This window comes from Drosophila virilis, chromosome 2 (genome assembly GCF_030788295.1).
Source record: "Drosophila virilis strain 15010-1051.87 chromosome 2, Dvir_AGI_RSII-ME, whole genome shotgun sequence".
In the NCBI taxonomy this organism is placed as follows: domain Eukaryota; kingdom Metazoa; phylum Arthropoda; class Insecta; order Diptera; family Drosophilidae; genus Drosophila; species Drosophila virilis.
Window position 1 is genome coordinate 3,823,300 of NC_091544.1, and position 11,203 is coordinate 3,834,502.

The following is an 11,203-nucleotide window of genomic DNA, read 5'->3' on the forward strand; positions in this document are numbered from 1 at the left end:
GGGTAGTGGGTGCGGATGGGGTCATTTGGTGGAAACAACCCCAAAGCACAGATTTGAAAACCAGTTCAATTCCGAGGGGGTTGCTTGCAAGTAAAATGAAGAAACTCCAAGCAAACGTTGACGGCACTCACAATGTCAAGGAAAGAAAATCGAAATCGAAGCGACAACAAACCAACGCCATTTTATCGTGTCTGTCTCGTGTCCTCCTCCCCCAAACAAAGCGGCACTTCTGGGCAAGTAAAGGCCATAAAATGTATTAAAGCAACGGCTAAAACAAATTGATATACATAGAAAATGGTGACCTTCCAAGCTGCTTAATTAAAAAGACAACAGCTTGTTAAACATGACCGGATACCGCACACAGCACACCACATGCATCGCAGCGACCAGATAAGTGTCTAAGGCGCTGGAAAGGTACTTTATTCGAGAAATATAAATGAGAGCCCAGACCAGACAAATTTTAGATTCTTGAAATGAATCACAAAGATAAGCAACCATGGGCTCAGCAGTTATACTATATAACTAAAGGTATATATATATAGTCTGTGTTAGGGGTAACTGCGTCGGATCAGTTGTGGTTGTTGTTTATATTGCACAGATAAGAAGCAGATAGGAAATCAACCAACCCTAGGTGTCATATGTATATTACCAGCAAGCAAATAGGGATACAATGCTGCATTTGAGCTAGGGCTAGGGCTAGGTGACTATCGCACTAGTCAGGATAGTTGTTGTTGGCATTTGTTTACCTTGTTGTTTCGTTGCAATTTACGAGTGCGCAGCGATAAGTATTTTTTTTTTATCAAAAACGAAAACAGGAGAGAAAACTGCACTCTACATCCGAGTCACGATAAGATAGGCAAGAACTCGTCGAATCACACTTTGAGTTCGGTTTCAGGCCACAGGCACTATCGGTCGTTCCATAGCTCGATCCAATCAATACAGAAAGTCTTGTTGGAGGTCAGTTGTTTAAATAAACAATGGCAGCGCTTTGATTAGCCTATAACCAACCTATATGCATGTATGTACCTTATGGAAAGTTCAAACAAATTGATGATATATTTCATTTTTTTATATTTCAAACATTAAAATAGTCTTTTTTTTTAATTTTTGCATGATTTATAATATTAATTTTAACTAGCTTTAGATTTTGGAATTTCGTTATTTCGTTTTATGTTGACATTTATGAATTTCAATGCTTGTATTTTACATTGTGTTTTGTTTATTTTCTTCTTTCTTGTTGTTTTTTTTTTTGTTTTTGTTTTTTGTCATATTTAAACTATTTGCATTTATTAAGTTTAATCAATTAGCTTAGCTCAATGTAAAAATGCGCCTGTATGTGATTTTGTTAACGCACAATAATAAAATTAATATTAAAAATTATTGAATAATAATTGCAGTTTTTTCGTTCTTTGTTTTGTTTTGTTTTTTTTTTTTTTTTGTATTTTGTCTTGCTTTTTTATTTATGCTAATTAAATGTTAAATGCTATACAATATTTTTTTTAATGTTGTGTAGCATACAATTTGATTAATTCTCAAGTTAGTTTAAAATTTTTTGTTATTTGTTTTTTTTTTTTTTTTGTTTTGGGCGTCGAGTTTAATTTTAGCTGCCTTAAATACGATATACATTCACATATATTTATAGACTATTTACAAATTGTCTTAAGCCTAAATGAATTCGTACAATAACAGAAAACGTACAATGCAAATAAGAAATGAAAGGGTAATTGTTGTTGTACACACATATAAAAAAGATGGAATTAATTTATACATTAAAATTATATGAATAAAACGTGACGTTTCCAATGCATGGCCATATTTTGTTGCTTAGTTCGATAAATTTGAGGATTCTTGGGGGTCTTGTCTTGAAATTTTTGATGGAAATTTTTTGTTATGTTTTTGGTTTTTTGATCATTTGCGATTCGAATTCGATTGCCTTTGGAAAAAGGATTTGATTTATAAATGAACATTACACACAATCCCGCTATGCTTTTGCTCTCTCTCTCTCTCGCTCTCTCTCTCTCTCTATCTTTCTCTGTCTCTTTGTGTATATATACATCGGTTTCTTTTACACACATTTAAAATGCTGCATGTTTGTTATTGCTTATATAGAGGATAAACAAATGGCACGGAATTTCTTGTTTTTTTTTTAGCAAACATAAATTTTAACAAACTTGTTTTGCTTAACGGCTAATACAATTACCTAAATATGTGGCCGTTGTTGCGCTTACAACTACATCACTTTTTTCTTGAATTCCTCAACAGAACGAAAAACATAAAGGCATAGACTAAGCAAGTGCTTGCAAAAGAGTAGGTTGGATTTATTTACAAGTGTAGGAGCCGTACTCACGTGCCCGCTAGCTCAAAGGATGCGCCCAGGTGCTAAAAGCCATTGAACAGTCGCCCGCTAATTGGCAGCCCGGCAGCCCGGCTGGCCGACAGACCGAACACTACCATGTCCGCGATTCGGGCCTGGCATCATACACAAAGCCGGGCCTTGTGCCGCTGGGCTACAGCAGGTTCTGCAACGCGGCGGCACTGTTGAATGTCAAACTGTGATTCCAGTTGCGGTAACTGGCCGCAGCGGCATATTGCTGATAGTTGTTGTAGAGTTGCTGCTGTGCCGCCTGATGCTGCTGCAGTTGCTCCTCGCTAAGGTCGCTGGTAATGTTGGAAGAGTCCTCCTGCAGCTCCGCCGACAGTTGGCTATGCAGCAGCTGTTGCTGCTGCTGTTGCTGCTGTTGCTGCTGCTGTTGCTGCTGCTGCTGCTGTTGCTGCTGCTGCTGCTGCTGCTGTTGCTGTTGCACTGAGGCGGCCAGCTTTTGGGAGTAATTGACGGCCACCGCTGGCTTGCTGCTGGCCTTGGTTGTGGTGTTTGTAGCGGATGTCAGTTGCTGCGCCGCCTGTTGCTGCTGCTGCTGCTGTTGTTGCTGCTGCTGCTGCTGCAAGTGGTGCTGCTGTTGCTGTTGCTGCAAGTGTTGCTGCTGGTGCTGCTGCTGCTGATGCGAGCCGCCGCCGCCGCCAAAGCGCAGCATCTGCTCCGCGCGCCCTTAAGCCAGCGGATACTGGTGATGTCACAAGCTCGTGGTGCCGGCGGGCGCATGGTAGCCGAGACTCTGGTAGTACGAGTCCTGACCTAAGGCAGCGTGTGAGTTGGTGAGCGGACTGAGCGCATTATAGCCGGCATATTGGCTCATGTCGTACATCTTGATGTCCGCCTTCGACTCCGTGGGCAGCAGGCGATTGATGGAGAACGGATGACTGGAGGGCGTGTAGCCGGAGGGCTCCTGTTTCAGTGGATGCATCGACGAGTGGTAGTCGCTAATCAGCGACGGATGGCAACGATTGGCCATCATCGCGGACAGCTCCTCCTGCTGCAGCTGGTGGTGCTGGTGATGGTGATGCGTGGGCACGTGCTGCGGCTGCTGGCCGAGGCAGAGCTCGGCGTTGGCATGCAGCATGGCCAGCGCCTCGGCATCCTTGCTGTGCGCTGCGCTGAGCACGTTGACGCCCGCCAGCGCCACGCCGCCGCCGCCGCCCGCCTCTTTGTGGTGCTGATGGTGCTCCAGACGACTCGTGTGATGATGATGGTGCATGTGATGGGAGTCCTCGTGATCCTTCTTACCCGGACTGGTTGCCTCCAGGCTACTATGCGATGGACTCTTGTGCAGCTGTCGGATAGCCTCCTTCTTCTCATCCTTGAAGCGCTTCTGGCGACGCAGATAGCAGCCATTCTCAAACATATTGCCCGAATCCGGATGCAGTGTCCAGAACGAGCCTTTGCCCGGCTTATCCGGCGTGCGCGGAATCTTCACAAAGCAATCGTTGAAGCTCAGCGAGTGGCGTATCGAGTTCTGCCAGCGCTGCTGGTTCTGCCTATAGAATGGGAACAAGTCCATGATGAACTGATAGATCTCCGAAAGAGTCAGCATGCGCGTCGGATTGTTCTGTATGGCCATCGTGATGAGCGAGATGTAGCTGTACGGCGGCTTCGCGTGCGTATAGCTGCGTCTGTATGTGGTCGGCTTGTCAACGCCACGCCTAATCGAATTGGGTGAGCCGGGCTCCATGTCGCGAGTGCCCGGTGGCATCGTGCCATAGCCGCCGCTCAAGCCGGCCGCCGACATGCTCGCCGCCGACATGGCCATGCAGCCGCCCATGTTGCCCAGCGGCGAACCCATGCTCGCATAGCTCATCGAACTCGGGGTCATGCAGTTGCCGCCCATTGAATTCATTGCCGCTGCCGCGCCCATGCTGCCGCTCATGCTGGCCACGGCTGCGGCCGAGTCGAGCACGCTGGCGCCAAAGGTGGCTGCCGCTTGTGGCGACACGGACGACATGCCGCCCACTGTGAGGCCCATGCTATTCATGGTGTATGCCGAGCGCGCCAACGGACTCATGCTGCCGCCATTTGAGGTGGGATGCGGGTTGTTGTTGCTGGTGGGGACCGCACCACCACCACCACCACCACCACCACCAACGCCGCCGCCGCCGCCGCCGCCGCCGCTGGGTGCAGTGCCGCCAGCGCTGGACATGCTAACTGGAGCGCTGCTGGGCGGCGGCTCGGCATAGAGCTTCTGCATTATATCTATGGTGGTCTGGTGGGGACTCCCCTTGAGAAAGCTGTTCAATAGTTGCGCCGTTATGTTGCCGGCTTTTTTAACGCGCTGCGTTTAAAATGCAAATGCAATAAATTTAAAACGCGTTCTAGCGACGCGTTCGATTTATACAAATTAAAAATTTAATCAAAACTTTTTTGTTTCGTATTGTTGTCGTTGTTGTTGTTGTTGTTGTTGTTGTTGTTGTTGTTCAATGCACTGTCACTGCGTTAATTAATTTAAATATTTGCTGCATTTTTGTGCACTGCACTGCTCACTGTTGTTGTTGTTGTCGTTGTTGTTGTTGTTGTTGTTGTTAGATGTTGTCTATTCTTTAAGGGATTGCAGCTTTTGTTGCTGCTGCTTTTGCTGTTGCTGCAGGTTTGGCTTTGGCATTTGTTTGTGCACTTGTCGCTGCTCTTGAAGCTAAACACTTTGATTAATTTATTTGTGTGCGCCGCTGATGCCTTGTGCAAATTTGGAAATAAAATAACGTGGCAAATATGACTCTATTTTAATGCGCGCCGCGCCGCAACGAACCGACGCACGAACTCGAATTGTTAGCTGGCTTTTGGCCACTGAGTCTGAGTCTGAGGTTGTATCTGCTGCCGCTTTTGCTGCTGCTTAGCCAACTGGAGGCTGCTGCTGCTGCTGCTGCTGCTGATGTTGCCGTTGCCGTTGCCGGTGCTGTTGCTGTTGCTGGTCCGCTCGAGTGTCTCTTTGGCTTGAGCTCTTGAATGTGACTGTTTGCAGAGGGGAACGCTTGTCTACTATTTGGCTTGCGCTTGCTGCCAACAAATATTGTTCGAGCCGCGCTCAAGTGCCGCGCCGCGCCGTGCCGACGATGACGATGACAGCGACTGCGACGCCAGCAGCGACAGCCACAGCCGCCGACTCGCTCTCGCACATGGCCACGCACGCCCTGTTCCCGTCTCACACTCGCACACACACTAGCACACACACACGCACACAAACAGCGGCAGCTGGCAAACCGATTCACCACCGGCTCCGAGGTCTTGCCAATGACAGGCTTCGCTTCTCTTACGTACACAGTGCGGGCAGCGCACGCGCATTGGCCAGCGGCCTCTTGTGTTCACAGAGCAGCGCCTGGTTGCCAAGACAACAAATGGGCGGAGCCAAAGCCTGTGGTGAGCGAGCAACGCCCTCGATGTTGTCTGTGCTATCTCGGGCACACAAACACACACACACACAAACACACACACACACAGATTGAGCACTGAGCGAACTAATGTTGTGTGAGCGACGCCATGTTACAGTTAACGATTTTCTCTAATGCGATCAATAATCGCGCGCTCCCGCTTACACGTCAGGCAGAGGGCCCCAGCCCTGCCGGCTGAGACGCTGTGTTTAGCCAGAGAATGTCGACGGCGTTTTTGACAAAAACAAAAAGAATGTGTGTGCCTGGCTCCAAAGAAGCAAGACATTAATAATACCAGTTTGTGTGCGACTGTGTGTGTGTGCTTGTGTGTGTTTTTTCTTGCTTCCTTTTTTTCAAAGCTAGCACATTTGAGGTTAAGGTACGCCAATGTCACACTCATTCATTCACATTCGTTGCGAGGCGTCGCGCACAACAGCAGCAGCAATCGTCAGCAGCAGCAGCCGCAACAGCAGCAGCCGCAGCAGCAGCAGCCGCATCTTTCTTTTTTGGCAAGTCATTGCGAAAGTGACCCAGTTCTGGGCTGCGTCGTCATCATCCTTCTACCTGGGCTGCAGTTCATTGATGCACAACTGGACGCGTGCAATATGGAATACTTCCTGAACCATGGACCATGGACCGCCGACCACGGACCGCCGACCATTTATGGCCATGGATAAAACGCATTTTAATTTCGGTTGTAAAAACTTTAAGCAATTTTCGCTTGACGCCTTTCATTGTGCATTCCATTTAACCCTTTCGCTGTTAAAGTATCTTTCACGTCAAAGTGTGTGTGCCTGTGTGTGCGTGTGTGTGTGCTGGTGTGTCTGTGTACGTTCGTACTTACTCATCATCACGGCCATAACTGCTTTATGGCCAGGGCAATTTGCGTTTTGTAGTGCATTCGCTCCGCGCTCCCGCTCCCGTGCCCGTCCACTTTCCGTAACCGGTGCACACAGTTTTTCAATGAAAATTTTTACCCAATTATATGTTACCTGAAAGGTAAAAATGCGCGGAAAACCCAAATTGAAACCGCTTGTGCTGTTGTGCAGATTTTCGCCGAGTCCTTGCTTCATTTCCCCAATAGCAAAGCCCAAAAATTAGTTGGCCATTTGTCGGACCACATCGAAATTTAGGCTGGTCTTGGAGATAGCCCAACTAAATGGCATTCAGTGCAATATTCCCTAGCGCATTTAAATGAACTTTGTCTGGCTTATTACCAAGAACTTTTCATATCAGCTGTGTATATGTATGCATCTCAATCTGGTTAAGTTGTTTAAATTGTCAAGCGTCAAGATAAATTCATGGTTATCTTTCAAATTTAATTTTAGTTAATTCATGCCAGGGTAAAGTTCTGTTATGATTTTCTGTTTTGTTTTGAAATCTGCAATATTCAAAAATGTCTTTGAATTAATTTCTGTGGTTATTATTTGCATATTTAAAGTCTTGTTACCTATAACTGATTAATTCCATATAAAATGAGCATCTCTTTATATAGAGAAATTATTGATTTGCTTATAGAAAAGGTAGCTTAATGTAGTATTAGTTATTATTGCAGAGTTTACACACTCATAAAAGCCTAGCTCTTAATCCGACAAACTATATGCATACATATGTTATATATATCTGTCATGTATCATGTATATATGTTCATTTTAAGCACATCATTTCAAAGCGTGCGTTAACCTTTAATTGTATTTGATGTACATAAAAGTTTGTTTATGTGCAGAGCCAACAAAGCAGAGTACAAACATACTTATTTATGTACATACAGATACATGCATGTACATCTAACTCGATATGTACTATTTGTATGATGATACGCGGCTGCAAAGATGCTTGTTCTTTAATGCAGACTCAAGAGTTCGTCGCGCCTTTGTGTGCGATTCTAATAATGTGCTTAAATATTTAATATTTTTATTGTATTTCCCAGGCGATCCACAGTGCCTCGGTCCCATCATTGTTGTTGTTTGTCCGGGGGCAACGCTTTCCGATGACGTAGAGCAAATACTCGTAGTAGTCCAAAAATGTGCTACGTAGATGAATGTGTGCGCGTATTTATTTACCTTTTAGTAATTTATCTATTTATTTATTTGCTTTTAAAGCGCGCCACTTTCGGATCGGGTCGGGTCAGTTCAGTTGAGTTTCGATTCGAATCGGATTCATGTTCGGCTCGGACTCGGTTCGCAGCGAGTATTTAAGCCCTGTTCAAAATTTGTAATTAGTTTCCATTGTGGACGGACGCGCGCGTCCACTCGGCCAATAAATAGGCAGACATTTATATTTATGAAAAATATTTGCTTTATTTCTAGTTTTTGTTTTCTATTTGATACGATGTTGATATTACTTTAAAATGCTGCGCTTTTTGTTTGCTTAAAGCATTGGCTTGGCGCATGCGCCGTGTGGCCGTGACTTTACAAAAACGTCCATTTTGACCAACATTTTACAGATAAATGGAGTTCAGCTTCCGTTTCGAGCCATCCATACGTGTATGTGCGTGTGTGTGTGTGTGTGTCTCGCTCGTGTGTATCGATATAAAATGTATAATATTTATTTTTATTGTTATTATTTGTTATTGTTGATTTATTTGTTTGTATAATATTTTCACACAAATTAAAATACTTTGCCGACTCGTTGGCTTCGCCACGTAAAAATCAACCACGATGTCGACGCCGACGCCGACGTTGACGCCAACGCTGACTTTGCTGCGGCAATGCACGTGTATTTTACTCCCCCCGCTCCGTACTCAACAACATTTTAGTTATTTTTTTACTTAACCCAATTATCGCTGCTCATTAGTAGGCATTTAATTGTTTGCCAAAATTCATAAAGTAAAAGATAAGCGCAATGTTCTAATATGTCAGGCAAACAATTCGATGCCAAAGAGTTTTAATCTGACGATGTTTGCTTGGCATTAAGGCTTTATTTGATCTGCAGACACGTGTCTTCGGCTTACTCAATTTAATTTATTTCGTTTAGCAGAGTGCTTAACCCAGATTGACTAACAAATGTATATACATTAATTCTATGACTTTAAAAAATATTTTGGAAAAGGTTCGCACAGTTAAATATATTTATGTTCTTGTATTAGAGGTTTCTTAAGGATCTTAAGGCGATGACAGATCTCCATGCTTAACCGCTTTATTCTAAATTCATTTTATTTATTCTTTCTAATTTAGTGTTACGGCAACAGGCTAAATAGTTTTACGTCATCCGATATTGTACACCATAAAAATACATTCCTAAATGAATAATTAGGTGAAACCGGTTTAAGTTTTCTTATTATACCCTCTATTATTGAAATGACTAAAATGGGGTAAAATATGCTTGGCCAACAGTCTTTTGTATGCGGAATAGAATAAATTTTCTTCGTATAATACAAATATATATTTTCCTGATCAGTCCAAGTGGATTTTACGTCTCTTCTTTCTACAACTAAATCGTTAGAACAATCTGATTTTGTAAAGAAAACTCATTGATTTTTTTAAAGATTTCCTCTAGCCCATGAAGCATACTTACTCATGATAAGTATCAACAGCCAAGTGGATATTGCCATGTCCTTCTATCCGTCAGTAGGTTTGTATAAAAGTAAGGCCATGAAATTTTGTCTTTGGCATTATGTTTGTAAGAATTGTCCAGATAGGACTTCTATATCATATAGCTGTCATTAGTTAAGTTCTTTTAAAAGGCATATGAAAGTCGCTTAAGATATCTTGACCTTTTCAAGAATGACTATCATATAGCTCTCAAATAGCCTAAGATCATTTCTATGCCAAACTACTTATATAAGAGTTAACAAGACGCCAGGTTAACAAGACCCCAAGACCGCAGAACGTAGCAGGGCGTTACTAGAATCCTTTTTTTATTTTTAAGGTTTGCTAGGACGATTCGCTTAATGGATTAAGAGGTTTCTCAAAGAATTGATAGAGTTTTGTGCTGCAATTTTCAGATTTGATCACAGCTTCCCTTAATAGCTGGCATAGATGTATTAGTATCTGTGTCTGATATTGCGAGGAGTTTAATCGCCTTGTTGTTGCATTTGCCTGTGTGTTGGTGTCTCTTGTTGCTGTATCTGTTGCGTGTGTCGTAATGAGCACGGCCATAAAAGCGTCTTTTGTTTTACGACCGCACTGAGCGCGTGTTTGCTAAACACAACAATGCCAATTTTATGGCCAAGCGAGCCGCATAGACACCGGCAATAAAATGGCATCCAGGCACCGCATCCCAGCCAGGCAGCGCATCCCGCAGTCGGCGTCGAGGTGACACCAAATGTAGAGCACTTCCATGGCAGTGCTAGAGGTTGAATCATTTGCAAGTCGGACTAGAACAACGGCGCTGTTTGCAGTTCGCTACGGGTTGATTTTGCTCTCTCGGGAACGGGGTCGCCATCGCGCATTAATTAGAGCACACAATGGTCAGCGGCGGCGGGCAAGCGGGTCGGCGGTTACTTTCTTTTGGCCGTAAACCGCTGTTGCTGATGCTGCTGCCGGTGGTGCTGATGGTGCTGGTGGTGCTGGTGATGGCGGCTCTTATCTAAATTAGGATGTTGTTTGTTTGCGCCTGTGTCTACGCGTCGCCTGCACTATTTGCGTAGGTGTTTCATTTCCGTTTCACAATTTATCTGGCGAGTGTTTGCACGCGTCTTACCTTTACAATTTTCCTTTACCTCTACCTCTACCTTAGCATATCGCTTTCAGTCGTCTCTTGGCTGGATTCGGGTTTTTTTCCTCTTTCCACTTTCACATGTGATTTTCTTTGTTGTCTTATCAGTTTTGGCGCGCTCTTGTTGTCGCTGTCGCTGTTGTTGTTGCTGTTGCTGTCATTTTCATGATTCACATTTTAGGTAGAAACTGCATTTAACAAGAGCCTCGAGGCAAATAGTTGCACTCGTAGAACTGCAATGCAGACGCCATCAGTCGCTTTTGATAAGCGCCTTTTCAAGCATTTGTAGCGCATTTCGGGTGCGTGACTTATCAGAAAGCCGCCCGACAACGACATTCAAATCGCATAAATCACAGCCTAGTCGCAGTTTTCGCCTTAATATCTTCCCCTTTTATCTATTTGCCTGCGGTTGGCCATAAAATTGTTATCTTTGTGCAAACACTGAAAGCAACGCTTTAATACCCAACCGACCTTATTATTTCATTTTTAATAAAGTATCACGAGCACCGAGTTTATATTCTTTTAATTAAAACTACACTCCCCAGTCAGGTCAGGGACGTGAACACACGATTTTACAAATACGTTTTATGATATTGAAGTATATGCAAAATTACATACCAATATCGTAAGTGTGTGACACATTTTTTGATACTTTTTTAATTAGCAAAGAAAATATTTTTATATGCGTATAAAACTAGACTAAAAAGTACATTTCTGGACTTTCTGCTGCAATTTATCATAACGTTCTGGGAAATTTGGGAATAGTTGCTTTTGATTTAAGACCGGTTTT

At 43.8% G+C, this 11,203-nt stretch overlaps 1 protein-coding gene across 1 annotated transcript; it reads right to left on the minus strand.

Moving 5' to 3' along the window:
- Positions 1-1,196: 1,196 nt before the first annotated feature.
- On the minus strand, positions 1,197-5,363 carry fkh (fork head). Its single transcript, XM_002058672.4, is given in 1 exon segment — positions 1,197-5,363. A coding segment is annotated over 1 exon segment (2,073 nt). The 5' UTR covers positions 4,581-5,363; the 3' UTR covers positions 1,197-2,507.
- Positions 5,364-11,203: the final 5,840 nt, after the last annotated feature.